The following is a 23,572-nucleotide window of genomic DNA, read 5'->3' on the forward strand; positions in this document are numbered from 1 at the left end:
TAAAAAAGGGTTAAATTGTTATAATGCTAATATCTGCCTCCCCATTCATTGCCATAAATACTTTTTGACACGGCACTTTGTATTAAAATGCATTTTTTTTCTAAATAGGTGCTCCTATTACATTGTGTTGTTGTCTTTTGAGATGCATTCCATATATATATATATATATATATATATATATATATATATATATATATATATATATATATATATATATATATATACATACATGAAATTGCATTACTGGGTTTCAGTGGACCAGCTGAACAGATTGTTCTGTGTGTTTCACAGTTTCTGGATCTCTCGCAAATTGCTTCTCTAAAATAAGTGTTGAGGAGGACATGAAGGTAGGATACATTGAGACAGCTAGTGAGCCAGTAAATGCATTTTCTGACATTTGGCTGCTCATAGCTCCTTGCCCAAAGCAAATAAGAAAACAGTTGAGTTGAAGCATTGTTTAACTTCCACACGTTCACAGGTTAGTGGAGCTGCTGCAGTCGACAGAATTAAGTCTGAGTGTGAGAGGAGGCAGAAAAAGTGTGACTCAACCAGGATAGTGTCCAGAGTCAGCTTCCTTTATCTTATATTCTTTTGTCAGTTATTCTTTGGTAAACATACGACATGGATCATGTCTACCACATCGTTTGAGGATGGGCTTCTTCATTAAGTGTACTGGCAGTGGATTTGACAAAAACTAACTCTCTGGTGTTGCTTTGATGATCGTGTGCACTTATTCATGCACAGAAGCAGAAATGGACTGTCACAGATGTAAAGCCTAAAGATACTGAATGTCATGCGCTTACACTATATCAGCATGTCACGCCTGTTCAGATTCAGTGCACAGCGTGTAGAGATAACCGGTGTTGCGGGGAAAGGGAAGGGACAGAACAAATGCCGTAATCAATGGGGGTAAGCAGATTCATTCAAACTCTGTTATCATTTACTGTAGGCGGCAGGCCTTGAGGCAGCAAGTTAACTCTTGACATCCCATGCCTGATTGAGATGACATGAGAGATGTTTGCTTTCTTTTTCCAAAGTTGTTCACTCTGTGCAGCATGCAGATTACAAAAATTAATACTGCTACCGATGCTTACATTTAACTGGGATGTGAATAACTAGACAAAATGTTTTTTTTAAGGAGATGAGAAGCATTGTGTGGTCACAATTGACTAAGATAACCCAAAGAAAAAAAAAAAACAAGAATAATTTCTACACAGACTTGCACCAATCTTCATACATATCAGAGTATCGGATTTAATAGGCAAGTATGTGACACAGACAAGGAGAGCAACCACAAGTGGCTCATGGTGTTTATAAGCTAAAGCTAGCTGCAGCACAACCCATCCAAGCAACTTCTGGTTTCCAAGTTTTGGTTGAAACGCCTCAAAGTGATCAGTGAATAATAGCACTTTTTTTTCTGCTTATCTATTGCGATATGCACAAAGAGTGCTTTATTGATAACATCCTCACCTGTACCCTATTGTACCGCTGATAAACTGATGAAATTCTTGTTTTTTCACACTGTAGCTAACTTTCCAAATTTGACAATTTTTTTTTTTTACGGTTGTAGAGATCATAGTGGTTTTAATCTGATATAAACAAGGCTTTGGTGAAGCTTAATAGCTACGTTTACATGGACAAATGTAATTGGAATAAGGGCCAAAAATAAAATTGGAATAAAAATGTGTCATGTAAACAAACCAGTCGGAATATTATGATCAGATTAAGCCCAATCCGAATGAGAGGGATGTGACAAATTGACCCAAGTGTGCATGTGGGTCTGACGAAGCAAAACTGTTGGGGTTCCTGATACAATCTTTCTATTTGGAAAAATAAGAGCTCAAGATTGTTTCTTACTCAACCAGTCCAGTCTGGGCGCTCGGAAGGCAAACAAACTCGTGTAATACTGCTTTGTTTCTGATTTTTTGTTGTTCAGCAAAGACGGTAGTTCTTTTTCTGTGTTTTTTTTTTTTTAAGGGGAATTTGATAACTACGCATGTCAGACTGGTTCTATTCTGGAAAAAGCCAGGTACATATACACGCACATTATGATCGGATTACTTGATTGTGTGCCAATATAAACGAACAATCTGATTATTTAATCCAAACACATTTTAATCCAATCGTGAAATTTTGAGCATGTAAACCTAACTGAAACCTTAATGATGTTGCTGCCATGTTGAACTTACTGTATGTTTGGATCATTTTCGCATTTCACCTAGGAATAAATGCGGGTAGTGTAGCCAAAAATGGTACTAAAGTAAAAAAAAAAAACGTATTTAGTAGAAAAAAGCTACTCAAGTACTGGGTAACTCTTTGATCATGACATCTGATTTAACTTGTGAAAATGATGTAATCAAACAGACAAAAACCTTGTTATGAGTAAATTCTCGTATTTTAAAGAATAAAATGATTACAACATAAAGGCAAATACGTCTGACAATATAAACTGTTTACTGTATTTTGACTTGACCTCCAATGGTTCAGCATGGCCAAAAAAGTGAGGACCAAAATAAAAGGTCCTCACATTACATCAAAGTCCCCACGTTGGTGGTAAAATACAAAAAAATATGTATTCACTGAGCTGCAGCTACGCTCACATGTTGACATGCAAATAAAAGATTAAAAGCAAAGTATCCTTGTGTGATCAAATTAAACATGGTATGTAGAACTGGCAACAACAATAACTGAATGGATTCTCTCTGTAGCAAAGGTCACAGAAACGGGATGAACAAAAAATGTTCCCACAATTGTCAAATTCAAGGGGTCATTTCTAAATGCACAAGCCACTCTTTTTATATGTTTTGGTTTTACAGCTCAGAACGTACTCTTTAGATAAAAGTGACACAAATCCTGCCAATTTTCAAGGTGCCACCACTTTCTGAAATTGTTGTGCCTATTCCCACTGAATCACAGACACAAAGTGAAATGACAAGCTTGGAGACTGCTGAGTGCTGATCAACCAGCAAATCTATTTCAACTCGCGCATCTTACCAACCTCTCGTTAGGTTTCTCTCTCCATGCTCTTATTGCAGTATTGATTTCCATTGCGTTACTTTTTTTGGGGGGAATATTACATTTTCATATCAGTAAATATCACTGGTGGTTTCCCGCAGAGAAAATTGTTCCACTATAGTTCACAGTGGAGGGATTCGTGCTGCTTTTCTTTTCAAATGTAACAGGAAGGTAGTTTTTCTAAGGTCATGCTTTTTATTGTTGCATAAGACAAACAAATATAATGTTGATTTTCTTTAAACTCATCATTGTCCCCTTACTGTTTTTTTTTTGTCCTAAAAGTTTCAGATCATCAGAAAACATTTCAAATTATTTTGTTTATTGATTTATTTTTTTTCTAATGGAAAAGCTATCAAAACCAACCTCGCTTATAGAAGAGAAGTAACTTCTCCATAGACCTAATTAGTGATTGTGCCACACTTTGACCCCAACAAGGACATCTGACAACGAATCTTGAACTTTGCTGTTGAGGAATTTTGGCCAAATCTTCTTTCCAAACCTGTTTTGATTCAGCTACATTGACAGGTTAGATGGCATGAATTGCCTGCTTAAGATCATATCAAAGCATCTCAATGATTATTTAAATGTAGACTTTGACTTGGCTTTTCCAAAAACCTTCCCTTTTTAGCTCTTTAGTTAGAGTTGCTGAAATACTTTGGATCATCGTCGTGCGGTATAATCCAAGTGTGCCTAAGGCTATAAATTGGTTTCCGGACATTCTCATTCTAGGGAGCAAAATTCATGGTTCTATCAAATATCTCAAGTTGTCCAGGTCCTGAGGCAGTAAAGCAGCCTCTCAGTATCCACAAAGTTTTACTGTTGGTAGAATATTCTTTTATTAAAATGTTTGGTTAGTTCTATGGAAGTTGTAACATGATGCACTCCCTCCAAAAAGTTTACTTTGGACAAAAAAGTTTACATTTTTACAGAAACTGTTCCCAAAAGTGTTGTGGATCATATTTTTTTGAGTAATGTGAGATGTAATTTTTGCTGTTTTTAATTGTTGAATCACAAACACTGATCTTAACTCAGACAAGTGAGGTTCGGAGAACTTTAGAAGTTGACTTTTATTCGTTTGTATTCCACTGGCTGAGAGGCATCGTGTTCTTGCATTTGCTTTCTTGATAGATGAGCCACTCCTCAGAAAGTTCAGCACTGTTCCGCGTTTCCTCATCACGGTTTCCTGGGGTCCCAAAGCCTAAGAAATGGCTTTGCAACCCATTTAAAACTGATTATAGGTTTTCTTAAGGCATGTGTTAACCTACTGCATGTTGTCAGACAGATATTTTACGAGTGAGTTCTGGAAAGTGAATAGGCTGTGAAAGTGAATAGTGAAATTTAACCAAAAAAATGTTATGCACATGAGTTATTCTATGAACCATCAAAGGGAATCATATTTTCAAAAACTGTTTGGATAACTGTTTCTGTTGTTAAAATTATAATTTTAAAACAGCTTTCTGCATTTGCTTAGGTTGTTTTTGTCTTGTAACAACGTTTGATGATCTGAAATGTTTAAGTTTAACAAAATAATTACCCATTACTCATCTTGTGCAAATGGGTAATGGCGTTAATAGGTTGACGAAGTTGTTGTATAAATTACATAAAAACACGGTTTTTTTATGTACCTCGTTGACAAGACCTGAATTTTATCAGTAAATGCACTACCACCCCCCACCCCAATCAGTTCTTCTGTTCACGCAGGAGAATTTGACATGCTTTTTCGTGCAGCCTGTAATATTTTCTCTGTTCTCATGTCTCCATTGTCAGCTTTAAGGGACAACCGGATCGAGCTGGTGCGCGCCACATCGTCAGAGTTGACCATCAGCATCAGTGATGTCACACTGTCTGATGAAGGCCTGTACACCTGCTCTCTCTTCACCATGCCGGTCAGAACAGCCAAAGCTTACCTCACTGTCTTTGGTGAGAACACAATATATGCATGATGTCTGTCTGTGTCATTTTTTTTTTTCTTTTGTTGATAAAAAAAAATATCTGCTTGGTTTCCAAAGATAGAAAACTTTTTAATCAATCTGTCTGTGTGATTTGATTGAACTGACTTTGTACAGTGCCGTGCAATGACGTGTTGTGAATTGGCACTATGTAAATTAAATTGAATTGAATTGATTCAGAAAATGTTAACTAATGCCTTTGTTTTGATTTAAAGTGGTTAAAATGCATGTTGCTTTCGCCTGCAGCTGGACAAAAAAAAAAAAAAAACAGACTGTTTGTACCACCCCTCCCTTTTAGACATGTTTGTGTTGTGATCATCGCTTTACACAAACATTGCTTCCTTTCCTGCCTCTGGGCTTATTATCTTTCCAATTAGTTTTTTGCTAATGTTAATAGATGTGCTCATACACTCCAGGACCATTAGCTAGCTCTCTGTGTTAACAAGCGTTCTCAAAATTAGAGACATTAAAGTCGACCACTCAATAAGGATGTGGGGGAAATTATTTTTGCAATGCTGAACAATACTTAATGTAGCGCGCCAGGAAACAAAGACGACGATTTAATAATTATACTAAATGATCTGGGAATGGCCTGGTTTTGTCAGCTGCTACATCAAGACACTGAGTGCTGGGAATGAACACAAGTAAAAATGATTTGGAGCAAATACCCAAATGGCCTCGCACTCAAATCTGTTGGTACACAGATACAAATATGTGTTTTTTTCTGTTAGAAGAAGGAAACAATTATTTGAGTCATTATTACAGCATAGATGCAAACAGTAAAACACTAAAATCTGATTAAGGGAGATTCATCCTGAAGGGAAAACAATATGTAATTATTTTCCAATTTATCACATAACACATTTCACTCAAAATTACAAAAAAAAAAATTGTAGTTCATCAAAAAAAGCTTGTGATATTTGAAGTAATTTTAAAATCTGCACAGAAATACATTACATATTTCACTCTTGATAGGAAAACCTTATTGAATTTTTTTCTTTTGCTAAATTCACTGTTATTTTTAGAATCAACTTGCTCTTTTATGCATAAAATATTAATAGGTCAGAATACCATGGCAAATAAAAACATTGCTCAAGGATCAGGTTCTGGTTTGTGAATCACTAGGCAGAAAATGAATAGATAAGCAGCTGTTGCTTTAAAAAGATACTTTAAAAGCCTGAAAAACTGCTAATCAAAACCGGTTTACAAGATTACACAATAGTCTGGCTCCTTTGAAACAAACGGGGAAAAAATAGGCCTGGGTAAAGATGCATGACTTGCTAATGATGTTATAAAAACATACAAAAAAAAAGTTTATCTGACATTCACATTGAACACAAATTTCCTAAAATGCCACACTTTAACTGAGTTAATTTTTAAAAAATATTACTTTTTACAATTTTAATAAATTAATGCAAACTATAGGACCTTGAAAAATTATTTATGCACTTTTGACTGTTTCATATTTTGCTTCATTGCAATCAGACATTTCATTGGATTTCGTTAAGATCTAATGTGATAGACTAGCACACAAAGGTAGACACAAATGTGAAGGGGAATTAAAATTACATGTGTTTATATTTATTTATTTATTTATATATATATATATATATATATATATATATATATATATATATATATATATATATATATATATATATATATATATATATATATGTGTGTGTGTGTGTGTGTGTGTGTGTGTTTACGGTTGCAATAACCGGTGATAACTGCTGAAAGTAGATTACGCGGTGCAGATCACCATTTTGACACAATGCTCAATTGATACTAAGGGGCCCTAAGTGTGCCAAGAAAATACTGACCCTACCATTCGAATGTCGCTTCAGAAATCGTCCAATTGTCCAATTTTGGTCAGCCTGTGTGAATAGTAGCCTCAGTTTTCTCTTCTTAGCTGACAGGAGTGACACCCGGTGTGGTCTTCTGCTGCTGTAGCCCATCTGCCTCAAGGTTCGACATGTTGTGTGTTCAGAGATATATATTGTGCTCCATCTGCTCCTGTTCACGCATTTATGTCAAGCCACACTTACTTATCCACAAACGTAGACAACAAGGCTTAGAGTAACAGCAATGTTTTCCATTTTAAAACAATTTGCTTTGCCATTGACAACCTACATATGAAATATGATTTAAATTATTACATGAGTAAGAATATTTCTCACCGAGTTATGCAGCAGTAACCTGCAGCAGTAACTGTAACCATCAAACAACATGTCCATTTTACTGTGGTAATAACCATATAAACCTTTCAGGAGGTGGTAAGACAAACAAGGCAAGAGTCAGTCAATGGCATTGACTGACAGACCTTTCAGTCACTCAGCCCGAGGCAAACCTATCTCTCATTGACAACAGGAGGGCAGACACAAGTCACTTAAAACACTCATTACAGGAAAGGCCAGTAATTAACATTTTTTGTACAAGCCTGTGGCCTCTCACCTGATCACAAGTCTTTGCTCACCCACACGTGCACACATTCAAACTAAAACAGGTTTTTCCACTTAACCTTTGCGCCTTGATTGATGGCTTTTGGCCACAGACTGTTGTCATGGTAATTGCATGTCAAGTGAAAAGTCTTTCTGTTACAGGCCACAGGGTGTAACTGTGTAAATGTTTTTTTTACGCCCTAATTAGTGTTTCAAATTATTTAAACACTAAAAATCACAATTATTACAATGATCTCAATAGTTAGGAGACTGTCTAAATCAAAACTCCAATTAACTCTTTCTATGTTGATGTATTTTGTTTAGATTTTTTTGTGACACAACCGCAGAGAATAGCCGACAAAGGTGAAGTTAAAGGAAAATGATCCCCTATGCTAAGTGTTATGAACAAACAAAAGTCTAAAAAAGTTTGTCATGCATTTGTTTTCATTGCCGTTTATTCTGATGGCCATTAATAAATCCCAGTTTATTTAATTCCACTGCACCCAATTGCTTGCTGAAGTCACATTTTCCAATTAGGACAATTTTGAAAAATGGTCTGGCTTTGTGTAATTTAATGTCAGCATCAAGGCAGGTGTTCTGTGAAGACCTCATATTAGAGGACTAACAACATCATGAGGACCAGCAAGCACACTAGCTAGGTCTGGGATAAAGTTCTTGAGAAATTGAATGGAAGGATAGGATATCCAAATCCAAATCTAATTTATTTATTAAGCACATTTAAAAATAACTGATTGTTGTTGAACTGTACATATTGATAACACAAATAATAAAAAATAAAATAATACAGACATAAAAACAAAGTACACAGCTGTGTTGAAGGCCAAGCAAAAAAAGGTGAGTCTTTAAAAATGATTTAAAAGAAGACAGTGAAGGTGCCTGCCTAACATGCAGCGGTAAGCTGTTCCACAACACAGGAGCTGCAACCGCAAAGCCCTATCACCTCTGAGCTTCAGCCCCAACCTTGGAATGGCCAGGAGCAGCAGCTGATCAGCTGACCTTAGAGACTGTATAGGATGACACGGTCGAAGCAAGTCAGAGAGACAGTGTAGAACAAGGCCGTTTAGGTATTTAAAAGAAATACAAGAATTTTAAAATCAATTCTGTAGCTCACAGGGAACCAGTGAAGAGCAGCCAGAACAGTAGTGATGTGCTCATGTCTGTGAGATTGTGTTAAATGACATGCTGCTGCATTTTGGACAAGCTGAAGGTGGCTGAGAACTGCCCGTCTGACATCAAAGTACAGAGCATTACAATAGTCAAGATGTGAGTTAATAAAAACATGAAGGACTCTTTCAAAATCCTGTCTAGATCAAACGTTTTTAATTTTTGCAACTTGTCTGAGTTGAAAAAAGCTAGTTTTTGCAACTGAACTTATTTGAGTTTCACATTTAATGTCACCATCTAGTTTCCCTACCAAACTAGTGAAAGTAGATCTCACTTAAGGAGATAGGGAGCCAACATTGAAATCGTGAGCATCACAAGAGCCATTGGGGTGGAAAGGTATGACCTCAGTCTTTTTATTAAAAACATTTGAAGTATGTGTCAACAAGACAACTGTTAGTTGTCGACTCCACAAATATGGCCTTTTGGGAACAGTGCTAACAAGAAAGCTATTGTCAAATAACTCCCATTTGCTGTTTGCTGCAAGCAGGTGATGGCAAATGTGTGGAAGAAGGTCCTCTTGTTCAAAGACACAAAACAAATTCAACTTTTTGGCATAATGGTAATGTGTGGCAGAACATAATGGCTGCAGATCATCCTGAACACCATTGAACAGAGTGGTGGTACCATTACAACATTGATAAGAAGATAGATGGAGCAAAACCTGGAAGAAGACTTATCAGAGCAAGCAAAATATTTGCAGCTGGAGGTGATCGTGACTGGAATTTTGAAAAAGACTGAAGCAAATGTGTTGATGTGTTTGAACGGCAAAATTCAGACATCAGTCCAACTGGTAATCTTTAGTTAGGCTTCAAAATTGTTATTTACAGATGCTCTTAATTCAAACAGACTAAGCTTGAGCTATTTTTCAAAGAACAGTCAAAAACTTTGGTCCCTAGATGTGCAAAACCCATGCACACATACCCTAAAATATGTTTTTGTTTGTTTTTGTAAAAGAAAAAGGAAAACCCTGTATAATCATCCTTCCACTTCACAATTATGTGAGAATTTGTGTTAGTTCATCACATATGATTTCAATAAAAGCCATGGATGATTAGTTATGTGACGGTTTGTATACTTTCCAAAGTCCCTTTGACGTAAAAGAGGTTAATACAAAACATAGACAATTGCACACAAAAATAAACTACGTGGATAGGCATTTTATGCAAACAAAAAAAAAGAAGAAGAAGCACAACTGCTAAGCTGCATACCAATAAAGGCCTAATGTGTGCTGGAACTGTTTGGTGCAGCTCTGGAGTGTGCTTCTTAATCTCTCTGCATGTGGGTAAGCTGGAGAAAAAAATCCCAAACAGCCATAATAGAATTATTGCTGCATAATGACATACTGTGGCGTCTGAACTATTTATATCGCTGCGATTTTCATTCCATCATCCAGGTGTGCCAGAAAAGCCGGAGATCAACGGCCTGACAAAGCCAGCCATGGAGGGGGACCGCGTCACTCTGACCTGCATCACTCAAGGCAGCAAGCCCGCCGCCGACCTCCGCTGGTTCAGGAACGAGCAGGAAGTCACAGGTAAGTGATGTCTGCGTTTGTATTTAAATGCCTCACACCTCCTGCTAAACAGATGCTGAATGATAACCATGCAACAGGAATATCAATGGCATTTTTTGTATGCTCCTCAATAAATTAGAAAATAATTGAAAAGTTTGTTTTTTTTTTCAGTAATTCTATTCACAAATTGAAACTCATTTTCTATTAATTATTTACACACAGAGTGACATATTTACTTTTGTTAATTTGGATGACTATGGCTTACAGCTAATGAGAACCAAATCCAATTCCTTCAAAAGTTAAAACATTATACAAGACCAAAACATAAATTTTATACACAGAAATGTTGTCCTACTAAAAATTATGTACATCTTTGTTGTTGCTGATCTTGAGGCATGCCTTGTACTCTCCAGAGGGCCTTGTTTCATAGTTTTCCAGAGACTGCTGCTATTTTAGTTGCTTGCGCAGCTCTTTCTATAACAGTCTTGTCTTCCACTCAACTTTCTAATATGCTTGGATATAGAACTGTCAATAAGCAGCTTCTTCAGCAATGACCTTTTGTAGCTTAACTTCCTTGTGTGTCATGGTCCATCTACTGCATCACTGATCAACTTTTTATTAGTCTCATAAAATATTAACATTTTTATGACTTTTGCTTTTTCAGTTGAACCACTGAAATAAATGAACTTTTAAATTATATTCTAATTTACTGCAATGTGCTCATATGGTCAAATGTAACGTCACAGGAAGTAATTTCTAATAATATATTTTGTGTAGTTTTGCTACATATTTTGTTTCGACATGTCGGTTTGTTCAAAGAAGCAATCTAAGCCAAAACGCTGCAGAATTTAGATTGTGGACATTTATAAAACCAAAGTAGTAAAAGGCACTCCGTTATACTCTCAATAAACTCTTCAGCCTTTAGGCAGGTTATCTAAAATGAGAACCATTACCAGTTTAATTGAAAGAACACCTCAGCAGTACCTCTACATTGAAATCTTTGCCTGCAGAGTCAGGGTGGATAATCTAAGAATCAGAATATATGAATCAAAGAGAATACACACATAAATGAGAATATATGAGACCTTATATAACTGAGAATATAAATCAAACAGAAGCATGATCTTCTGTGATAATCCCTCTCTATTCCAAAAAATGCACATGTCCTGCAAACAAACAGGACCTCCCTTCCTACCTCCAACTACATCTACACTAGAGGTTTTGAAGAATAGTGCTAGTGGTGCTCTTTAAGCTACTTTTACAAAGGTATTCATCTCTCTGATACACGATTGGAGAATAGCTCTGCTCTGCACCAAGCCGAGCTCATGCTATCTATGTGCAGTCTGGTCGAGTTAAAATGACTTTTAAAGTGCTATGTGATGATACCTTGATGCATCCAATCAGAGGGATTCAGTCGCACGCAAACATTTTGTGACCTGGATCGTAGGTGCACTCCAGGTTCTATTCTGCAGTCTGAAGTTGGTTCTTCTTTTCATGAATCTTGGTGTGACTCTCACTAACACTCCAGCACGATATCAGTTTGCTCCTTACTCAGTCCGAAGTGGACCTGAGTGCAGTCCTATCACTGCAGCTCGTGAATAAGCCTAACCTCTCCAAACTTTGAGAATATTATAAAACTCTTCCCTCTTAGCTGCTGTTCATGTCTTTTTTTTTTTTTTTTTCTCGTCCTCTTCCATGAAAGTTACAGAATTTCCCTCTGACAGGTTGACAGTTACATCCTAGAAATCCAAATTCTGCAACTGGAAAAAAACTGCAACTTTTTGGATATCTTTTTTGTTGCCCAGCAACCAGCGCTAAACTTGGAGATGATTTTTGCCTCCGAAGCTTTGTGAATTACTCCGCCTGTAGAGGCACCACAGACTACTGTAAAGATAGTAGGACTCTGAGTCCGTCCGACAAGCGGCATGTGCAATATGTGATCCATTAAACAATATGCTTTGTGATACATAAATGATGTAGCCATGTGTCAAATTACGCTTTACATGTTTGCATGCTGAAAGAAAACTCCTAGTTTTGTTCCAGGTTAGTTGTTCATCCAGAAGCAGATTCAGCATTTCTGTTCCTTCATGGGACCACTGCATTAGCTTCATGCTTTGCTCTTAGGAAGCTAATCTAAACCTTAGATTGAATTTAATTTATTGTTTTATAAAGCACATTAAAACATCCAAATAAGGAGAATAAATACATAACAATAAAATCATAAAAACACTCAAACAGATCAAGGAAAACAAAATAATTTGATTAGAAATTAATGTGCTAAGGAATGTTAAAAGCCTTTCTGGATATTTTTACTTAAATGCCCAGTTCAGTGATGCCATGGTGAACCAAAGGAGGCTCGTTCCAGAGCTTGGGTGCCACCATTAAGAAAAGCCCGGTCAACCCAAAATTTAAGCTTAGACCTTGGAACATCCGATAAAAGCTGATCTGGAAACTTTGCTGTTACTTGATCATTGTGTTGTTCATTGATCCCTGAGTTTGTGTCGCCTATGCAGCACAAACCCACTTCAACTACTGGCAGCTCCACTTTTGTGTTTGCTGTCTTACATTTATACTTTTTAGAATATTTCTCAACTTTAGTTAAGGAGCCTAATGTCAGTACTGTGAGCTACTATACCAAACACAACTGAGAAACAGTTGTTAAAGATACAATATATCCCCTTTAATATGATTAACCATTAGCTTTGCAGCTCCGAAGATGAAAACAGCAGAAAGGGGTCTGTGATGTATTCTGATAGTTGAGGCATGAAATGATGAGATTATGTTTTTCAGAAAATAGGAAACAGATGCTCCACTGAATCCGCCACAACCTGCAGATTGAAGACAGTCACAGATCATCACAGAAGCAGAACCTTAATGAAGGTTATTTGGTTGTACAGGAAAGCACATTAAAAGCAAATTATAAAATGTAAATCAACTCTTATCTGGCATAAATCTCAACAAGTCTGATAAATGTAAATATAAAATAATAACTTGAATTACTTGATTGCATAAATAGATGCTCTCAAAATCTTTGGGTAACCCCCCAGATCACTGCCACAGTAATGAGAATAACAAGCAGCCAGGTGTTCCACAGTCTAAATCTTAATTAACTGTTGTACAATTTGCTTCATAAGAAGGATTTAAGATGCAGAACTCAAATGCTTCACAGATATGCTGTTTATTTTTACTTTTCTCATACAAAGGATTATTGAACCAGAAAAACATATTTTTCCCCAAAGCACGCATGATTTTATTTTTATGAAATAAGCATATTTATACTCTTCTGCTTTCAAAGACAGCATTAACGCTTACATCTGACACAGATTTGCTCCTCGACCTATCTTTATTTAACTTTCAAGTTAATATCTTTCGGAATATTTTCTTCTATTTGCATGGCTTTGAAATATTATATATGTGAACATGAAAAATGGCATCAGATATTCCAGTTAATTAAAAATAATACAACAATCTATCACCTAATTAATGATATGATACATGTGTGATGTTTTAGACTTTTTCAGTTTAATTAATTACTTTATATTTGCAACATATTACAGGAGTTCACTCCTCCACTTTGTTATTTCTTGCGTTTCTCTTCTGAGGAATAAGCATATACAAACAATACAAAGTAGACTAATTAACAGCGTGACTATTTTTCTTAACAGGCTTATTTAGTCTCGGTGGGTGAATATTGCTTATCCCAGTGGCCCACTTCTGGGAGAGGAGCTCCCAGTACAAAAAAATATAAGCTAGTTGGGACTTTATTCCTTTTTTTTATTATTATTTAATTAACCAGCAGAAGTTTACATTTTGTACCGGGTATTTATATTTCGGGTGATCTCAAGAGGATGTGCTATTTTATCAAGGGCAGTTGCTTTCATAGACTCCTTGGATTACTGGATCGGAAGGGCTGTGCATGTTTATGTTTGTAGGTTAATTACAGTGACAAAGTTGTCTTCCCTTAATTCAGAAAGGACAACATACTGTGCGGAAATGTGTTCCATGCTCCTCTTTCCTGTAACATCTATGAGACAAAATAATAAGCAACCATGTGTTTGCATTCCAAAGTGCTGCGCTTTAGGACATTTTTGATGACCATGTAAAGATGCTGTTCAGCGACATTTAAGCACTAGCTAATGTATGCGGATAAAAACACAGCTAGTTAATGAACTATTGGCTTCCACTGCAGAATTCTCTAGGTAATATCTAATTTAAAAGGGACCTGAGGAAAAGAAAAGGACCAATCAACTGAGGCACAAGAATCATGTTTATCAGCTGACATGACTTTTGGTGACTTTTGACTGATTTTGATACAGTTTTATCTAAACCAGAGTTTGGTTCCAACAACTCTGTGGCCATCACCCTGTGATAGCCGGTGTTTCTCTATTATATTTGGACTTCGATTTCAACAATGCTGAAAAGCCAGCTTATTTACCCATACACCTGAAGATAATACTTTTAAAAATATCGATCCATCCATCCATCCATTTTCTGACCCGCTTAATCCCTCATATCATTAAATAAAATGCAATATTTGGTGTGAAAGTCATTAGGATAGCCCTTTTTCATTCCCTCTACAACAGATACAAATCACACACAGGAATACCACATCATGTGCAAAAGGTGAGGAAATTGTTACTTTACATTGCCCAGTTTAAACCTTGGGCATATAGTTTGGTGTGCCCCTGACTCTTGAAATGAGAGTAGACACTATAGGGAGATCACACATGATGTCTGAGGCCTTCAAACAAAAGTGGTGTTGGTAAAGTTAAAAAATGAAATTAGAAAATATGTAGTTTGGAGTCAAAAATGAAAACATAGACTGAAAACATTTTACGCTTATAAGAACATCCAGATTGTGGTCTCATTTTCCTGTTCTTAAAGAAATGCCTGTTACCAGTGCTGCAAATCTGATCATTTAAAATCTAATCTAAAACAAATGTCAGTTTTAGGTGGTTGCTAGAGCTGCTGTTGTAGTCATTGCAGTAAGTGTTTGGCCCTACATTAATTCACTGAAAAGACATATGTTGGTAGCTGCCATTATGCCTTTTATACTCCAGCTTAGGTCCAGACAGCTCAGCCTGGTATCAGGCATTAAGGGTTTCCCAGGATCCAGATAAGCAAGGAGATTAGGTGAAATCGATACAGCTCTTCCACACAGTTTTAAATAGATATCTGTGTTATCTTTCATTTTAATTACATCGGAGATTCTAAATGAATCCGTTATCGGAGTTATTCAGAGTTTTGTGGAGCAACCTATTTGTAAAAGAAAAAAGAAAAACAAAAGAAACTTAATCTAACATGCTGGGTGTGTACAGATTTAAGATTTTCAATTTAATTGGTAATACCATACATGTCATCTGTAATAAAGCCAATTTACTGAACACAAAAATTTCAAGCAAACTGATTTCATTCAAAAGTTAAGGTACTGTGTATTATTTATCATCTCTTTGGCTGTTCATCAATAATCTTCCAGGTTTTCTGAAGGTTCATCAAAGTTTTTCTTTGAACTTTGACTCCTTTCTCACTCATTTTCTCTCCTGTCCTAATAGATGACCATGACAGCTTACTGCATCACATTTGCTTTAGGACAGTAAAGACCTGACCATGGTCACTTGAATGAATGGTTCATCTATAAGGTGGTCATCGTAAGCTTTCTCAGCTCAAAGCTTTCTGAAATTCAAACCTGTTGATCTGTATATATATATATATATATATATATATATATATATATATATATATATATATATATATATATATATATATATATATATATATATATATATATATAAATTACACTTTATAAATTGAATGAAGGTTTGTCTTTTTGGCAGGCTCAAGGAAGGAAACGAAACCCCCAGGGAGGTTTAGGTTTAATTTCTGCCTGAAATTGCATGCAGATATAAATCAAATACAACTCTACAGCTATAATGTGTAAATGCAAACTTTTGGTATCTGTGTGAAGGTAAGGTATTAAAGAATACGTTTCCAGTGGAACCACTATTGCAAATGCCACTAAGCCTCATTTGTAGGTGATTAAACAAATAATCCAATTTCTTCCTCCTCACTTTTTTTTCCAAAATAAACATCGCAAAACATCATGAAAACCCTTTTGAAAATATAGGGGTATTTTATATTATGTATCTTGATTAAAACTGTAGCAAATCTGGACTGAATCAGCTGAAGCATATTTGTTCCACAAAGGTTTTGATGGGCAGTGGCCTGAGTGGACCTGTGATTTTGACACAATTCAGCCAAATGTGCCAAAACTGTGCAAAGCGTCTGTTTCACTTCATAAAATGGAATCTGGTTAAATAAAAGTGCTGATTGTAATTGTAGGACTCCTTTTGCATTATGGTAAAGCCTTTGGTCATAAGATTTAACCTGTGTATAAAATATGCCTTTGTACACAGCATAATTTCGATAAAATTAAGAGAAAATTAGCTGAATTGCCTCATTACTTTTTGCAAAGCTCCCAGAGTTGTCAGTTTCCTCTTCTGTCCCAATATAATGATAGATGTTCAGAGAAAAAAAAACAGCGCTGAAGGAATTTACATATTTAACAAACCACAGCTGTCTGCAGCTCTGGGAAAGCCCCTGTCCACAAAGCATTAGAAACTAGCAGTTTTGTAAGCTCCGTTACGCACAGACATTACTTCACCAGCACATGTTGGACAAAGATGTGCCATATAGGACTGAATATGTGCAGCAAAGCATTTTTCTGAGTCAGCAATGTTTGATAGACAGTTAAATAGCATCTTTTAGTGCAGTAAACCAAACGTATTTGTGGAAAAAAAACTGGGGACTTGTTTTAGAAACATTAAAGCCTCCTTCTTAGAAGGATTTAGAAGGGGAATGGAGAGGCTAAAGCGCCTATTAAAGGTTGTATCTCTTTTATACTGTTAATTACAAACTAGACATGGGCATTTTATGCTCCTGGGCCACATCTGGTCCCTGAATTACATATGGCAAGGCAAGTTTGTTTATAAGCACTTTTCAATAATAAGACAACTCAAAGTGCTTATCCATAAAAAATCCAAAAAGAAACATGTATAAAGTGTTAATTTCACTCTCAAACCTAAAGTAGCTGCTTTTATTTTTTTAAATAAGCTTGGACCTTAAAAGTGATTGCTGGTATTTCTCGGTTTAGAATGTAACATTGCCACCCTCATATGTTTTTCCGTGTTTGCTCGTGTTAAAAACAGAGACTGAAGATGGAGTTCAAATTCATCTTTGTGTTTCATGTCATCTTTGTGTTTCATGTCATCAATATGTCGTCCTGATATCAGTGTCTGCATTAAGAATACTACAAAATATGGTCTGAAATGCTATATTTCATTTAATTTTGATCAGTCATGAATACACTTTGCATGCCAATAAGCTATTAAGCATGTTGCATGGAGTCTCACAACATTGGATGTCCACACCCAGCATAGATAGCAAATGCCCAAAATAGATGACAGAGTCTTTGAAGCGATAATAACCACAGACAATTTCCTAATATCACACAGCTCCACTCTTAATTATTTATTGATTAAACTCAAAGGTAAAATGGTTCTGTTTGTGGAGGAGAACAGACTGCAGGTAAGAGAAATCAAAAGTGTCAGAATAACATATAAATACTAGAACCCTTGTTTTATTTCTTTACAGTTGACAGTAACCTTCATAGAAAGTCTCAGTTGCAGTAGGATATATCACATTTTATAGTCCAGTTTCACCACTGTTACCAGCAGCTGATGAAAATCATATTATAGGCACAGTGGTGGTGCAGGTGTAGAGCGCACTACTGAGAGTGCATAAAGAGGTCTCAGTCCTCGACGCGACCGTCCCGGATTCGAGTGTTGGCCTGTGTAACCGTTGCTGCGTGTCTTTCGTCTCTTTCTCAACTCTGTTTCCTGTCAGTTAACTGTCAATTGCATGACACTATTGCCAACAAAACAATCACATTTAGAGTGTCTTATTAAGTATAGTTGTAGAATAAATTATTTTGGCCAATGATCTGCTATTTAACAAACACAGCACTGACTCCTGTTGGCCTTTTGGAAAAGTAACTGCTCATCCTGGTGTAGAGTACTGTGTAGTTTTTAATTCATATAAAAATGGCTCAGAACTGACCATAATGGTTAAAAAAAATAAAAATAATAGCTTCCAGACCTCAAAGTAAATGTCTGGAAAGCTTGTAGAACTAATAATCAATTTCACCTTAAAATACACTTTGATGCAATGTAGAAGAAAATCAGGAGTGGTTCAAAACACAGTTCTATCTAGTCTTGTCACAGTTTTGATTTATTTACCCCAAAAAGCAGTGTGTACAAGACAAAAAAAAGGCTTTTCAGGCTTCAGTGGTGAAAGATGCATTGATCTCATGAATAATGGCCTGTCTTTCAAGACAAGTTTTAAATTAGCATCTCATTGTTATTTGTGATACATTTATCACACATGTTCAGGACCTGTTTACTTCATCAAAACAAAAAATGAAAAAAAATGAAAAATTCTCAGGACTATGATTGACAGACACATTTACACATAATGTTCATCCTTGTCAAACCAAAATTACATTTCTGTTACTGTCTCACTCCTTCTAGCAACAAAAATGTGTGGAATACAATCCCCTCCCCCCAAAAAACAAAAAAAAAACAACAACTGCAACAACAAAACTCATGAAGACAACAACTGTACACCTGAAATTCTGCACATGTGCAATGAATGTATGCATGTATGTGTAGGAGTGCGTGGGATGCCCTTGAAGTGTCCGTCATCCTGACAGGATCAGTGTGTGTACAACGTGAAAGCCCATCTGATTGTGGGGCCACCATGCCGGGAATAAATGACAATTGTGACATATTGGCGTGGGATCTGGGGGAATGTGGAAGATTATATTAGCCACTGGAGCAGTCCATCAGCCATTCAGCATGCAGTTAACCGACATCCTATGCTAAGTGTGTGTGTGTGTGTGTGTGTGTGCATGAGCAAAACAGACAGATGGAACAGACAGCCTGCATGTAAGGACATAAGCTTGTGTGTGTGTGTGTGTGTGTGTGTGTGTGTGTGTGTGTGTGTGTGTGTGTGTGTGTGTGTGCGTGTGCGTGTGTGTGTGTGTGTGACTGAGTGAAACGGAATCCAATATTCCTATTTCTCATTCTCTTTGTCCCTCGGATCCCCTCAGTCCCCACCCAGTAATGATATATTTCTATCTCGGTTACACACCACAACCCAGGGAGACCTCCTCCAATATCACCACATGTAGGAGTTGTTTACACACCGTTGAACCAGGGGGAGCTGCGTGGAGACCAAAAAAGACAGATGAAATGAATATTTATTTTGAATAAGGGAGAGGATCTTAGCTATCTGACTAGTATTATCATACTCTCTGACCTAAACTGTAGAGGTTATTGCTTCATCATGTTGCCCTGTAAATCTATTCAAAAAGGACTTAGGGGGAAAAACACGGGTTTGATTCAAATTCACTCGAGGTCACGTTCTCACATAGTCAAACTTTTCCGTCAAGGACATGGAACAATTACTGCTGACATACCTCGCTTTATTTTAGGTCGTTGTCTGCTGGCTTTTCAATCTGCTATCACTCAAGTCTGGCTGAAGAAGTCACACGGTGACTGAGCAAGCTTTTGAAATAGTGCTGCGTATTTCTTCATTTATGGGTAATTGTCCTGGACAGCTGTGGGTAAGACCAGAATAAGGAGGCCATCATTATTCTAAAACTGACCCTAGAAAAAGCTCTTGAGAAAGTGAAGAGGAGAAGCTCCTGGAGTGTCTTTAAAAAACATGGTTGATGAGATGGGTGACATTGGGAAAACTAAAAATAAGAATCAAGTTTGGGGGATTTAAAGAAGTTTTCTAGTTAAAAGTAAAACACAGCCACAGTGGCAGTATTTGACAACCTTGTTCGCACACTATTTAAAAAAGTCTGCGTTGGGATTACATTTATACTACCCTGCTCCCCGGGTTGTAACAGATCAATGACCATTAAAGATGTAATTTCAAGATGCCTCCTGCAAGTCACAGTGGCATGAATAAAACATGCACTCACAAAAATACATGTTCACCCTTTCTATCCTGTTACATGTGTACCACAAAGAGGCGTGCACAGTTGATCAATATGAGATTTAGTGAAATTTGTTGGGACTATTTAAACATCTACTTGCTAAATTATTCCTACACGAGGAACTTTTTCACATTCAACATGTTGCAAGCTACAAATTTGAAAGTATTCTGCTGGGGATTTTATGTGATAGATGAAAACAAAGTTGAACATTTTCACAAAACCTTAAGAAGTGCCGTAACAAATCCTATTTCTAGTTTGACCTAAGCCGTGTAGCGGGAAACGTTGCAAGTTAAGAGTTCTGTTCACTGCAGACCAAAATTACATTTTTTTGGCCCATTTTCAAAATGAGTAATAGGAAATTAAAAGTGAGCATCTCTATTAAACATCATTGCAGCGTGATTAGGCTGTGGTGGATGCTTTTCTGCAGCAGAGACAGTGAAGCTGGTCAGAGTTGATGAGAAAACGGATGGAGCAGTTCTGGAAGAAAACCCATCAGAGACTGCAATGAAGGTTCACTTTCCAGCAAGGCGACACTCTCAAACGTACAGGCACTGCCGCAACAGGATGGTTTAGCTCAAAGCACATTTAGGTGTAAGAATGGCACGCTCAAATTTAAGACACAAATTCAATTCATATTGTGTGGTGAAACCTGAAAACTGACTTTCACAGACCATCCAATCTGAATGAGCCTGAGCTATTTTGCAAAGAACAATAAGCAAATGTTCAATCTCTGGATGAGTTAAATTAGTAGAGACATACCTGCAAAAGACTTGCAGCTGTAGTTGCTGAGAAAGGTCGTTATCTGTCCGTCCCTCCATGTTCCTTTTGAGGAAAAGCCTTCATAGCATGATTCTGGTCTCATCTGACCAGAGCACCTTCTGACACATGTTTACAGTTTCTTATGCATGTGTTGGGGCAAACTAAATAAGACTTCTTATGGCTCTATTTTAACAGTGGCTTTCTTGACCAAGTATTGCGGGAAGCAGAGTACAATTTTGTTTAGGAATATTTGAATATATGGGGCTGAATACAAATGCACAACTCATTTTTTATTATTTTTTATTGAAACTAAAGAAATCTTCAGTTTTGCATTACTTTGTCTTCTTCTGTTCTATAAAATCCCTGTAAAATACTGAAAAAAATGTGAAAACATGAAAGGGAAATGAATACTTTAGGAAGGAACGAAATGCAATTGTATGCATTAATCTTAATGTAGAGGATGCTTAATTGTTTATTTTTTTACTTGAAATGCATGTAACTGAGTAAATAGACCACCTTAGATGTATTTCTGATTCATCTCTTCTTCTGTGAGTATGAGTGTGAACGAGTTAACAGATATAGCCTTGAGCACAGAAGTTGACGGGGTAGGACTGCAACAGCCCACTGTCTGTGCACATTAAGAGCAACATTGTGGAGGTGGACCACCTGTCTCCGTTTTAAATGCCAAGGCACCAAGACTGACCGGCCCTCTCCTTTTGGAGTGGAAACTCATCCTCATGAATCCACAGCCGACACGTCTTAGCTGTGAATGCTTGGGGAGTGTCATGTCAGCGAGGACATTATGACACAGGGCTGCCAGGCACTGATAAAGACTCTCCCAAAATCCAGCACCTCTCACCGGTCATAGTCATCTGTTAGAAAAGCACACTCCGTATACACTGAACTGCTATAAAATGGCTGTGGATTTACAACAGTATTTTATTTATATGCTTTGGCTCAGTATAATCTCTAATTAAATATGCATCTTTCACATATTTAGGTAAGGGGTGGAATATCACAAACAAAATCCATGTGAGGGCACTTTCCTTAGAAAATAAACTGCTTGTTTTAAAGAGCATTAATGTCAAATAAAATAGTTAAGTTATCTATCTTTCTGTCTTTGAGGTGGAGTCCGAGCGGTTATTTGGTGAGAGATTGACAGTCTGTTGCAGTCTAGAACTTCCTAAAACTAAAACAGAGGAACTGATAAAAACTAGTCTCATTATATAAAACTTATTAACACGTCTGAATATTTTTAGTTAAACTTATTTGGAGCTACTGTGAATGGCCCAAACAGCTTCCTGAGGCTTTGGGGTTGCAGGATGCAGACCCCTGGTCTAGTGGGGAGCCAAAGAGAGAAGTAAGAAATATACAATGGCCTTTTCAGTACTTATATCAAGACTGAAGAGAGCGGTTTAAAGAAAGGCGATTCCAAGATTTGACTTTCCCACTTCAAACCCCTACATCATCGCCATTTTGTACCAACCTACTTCCATTTTATATCCATGCATATATAGTTTTGTGCTCATGTACTCATTATTACGTATTTCTATTATTGGTTGATTAATGTTTGATTAAAAATATACATATTTTTTAAACCACACAAACCTGATACAAAATTTAAAGGAGTTTGTTTCTTAAAACTTTGTTGCATTCTGTTTGTATTATTTTTCTGATACCCATTTCCCCAGATGACTCTTGACATATGAGAGATTATGACCCAAATCGTATATCTGTATATTGTTACCAACACATTTGTTGAGAATAACTGCATATGACTTCATTGGCTTTTATTTTAACTTACAGAATGTGACATGTCGAAACAGCTTTATGTTCTTGTGATAGATACCTGCACAACACATAACTTATCTCCCAAGTTGCTGGAACACTTGTTTGGTCAGAACGTATATCTGTACAGAATATCTGAATTTATCGTCATCACAATATTATTGTGTGTACAAAATCAAAATAACAAGAACTCCTTAGACACATTTTAGTTGATTATGTTTTATTACCATGCCTTTAAGCTCTGCATTAAAATAATATATTTGGACATTCAGCTTCTTACTGCCCCAGATGTTCATTTCCTATTTAAGCTCCTCAAAAGACACTTTCAATTCAGGCCTGATTACACCTCTCTGCTGCCTTGAAGTGACTTGTGTAAAGGGTTGAGGCGGCATGGTTGCTGAAAGTTACCTTACTGCTGTAAAACCTGCGGTGGCAAGTAGGTGCACAGTGAGGTAAGGTTTCATCATTACTATATAATCAGTACAATGATGTAACTCACAGGTTAAGCAAGTTCAGTCTCATTATCACATATCGTTTCCTCATCTTCACAGCTCTGTCTTGTTAAAAGATCTATTTAGGATAATTGATTGCGCCCAAGGGTGTGATAAGTTAGTAGATTTAGGGAGCAATTACTTTTCCCTACTAAATCAAATCATTATTCGAAAGCTGCATTTTTTTTTTATTTACTCGGGTGATCTTTGTTTGACATAAAATCTGAAACATTTAAGTGTTGTAAAAAAGTGGATGGATGGATGGATGGATGGATGGATGGATGGATGGATGGATGGATGGATGGATGGACGGATAGATGGACGGATAGATGGATATATATTGTTTTATACTGCACTCGCTTGGGCTAATG

General features: G+C 36.7%; 1 protein-coding gene across 4 annotated transcripts in view; it reads left to right on the top strand.

Moving 5' to 3' along the window:
• cadm2a (cell adhesion molecule 2a) overlaps positions 1-23,572 on the top strand; it is a 309,827-nt gene that overhangs the window by 245,304 nt on the left and 40,951 nt on the right. For all 4 annotated transcript variants that reach the window (XM_036143086.1, XM_036143084.1, XM_036143085.1 and 1 more), the window contains 2 exons: positions 4,783-4,935; positions 9,984-10,121. In XM_036143086.1, the coding sequence (XP_035998979.1) occupies positions 4,783-4,935; positions 9,984-10,121 (291 nt within the window). The remainder of the gene's footprint in view (positions 1-4,782; positions 4,936-9,983; positions 10,122-23,572) is intronic.

Source organism: Fundulus heteroclitus, chromosome 11, assembly GCF_011125445.2.
Source record: "Fundulus heteroclitus isolate FHET01 chromosome 11, MU-UCD_Fhet_4.1, whole genome shotgun sequence".
Classification (NCBI taxonomy): domain Eukaryota; kingdom Metazoa; phylum Chordata; class Actinopteri; order Cyprinodontiformes; family Fundulidae; genus Fundulus; species Fundulus heteroclitus.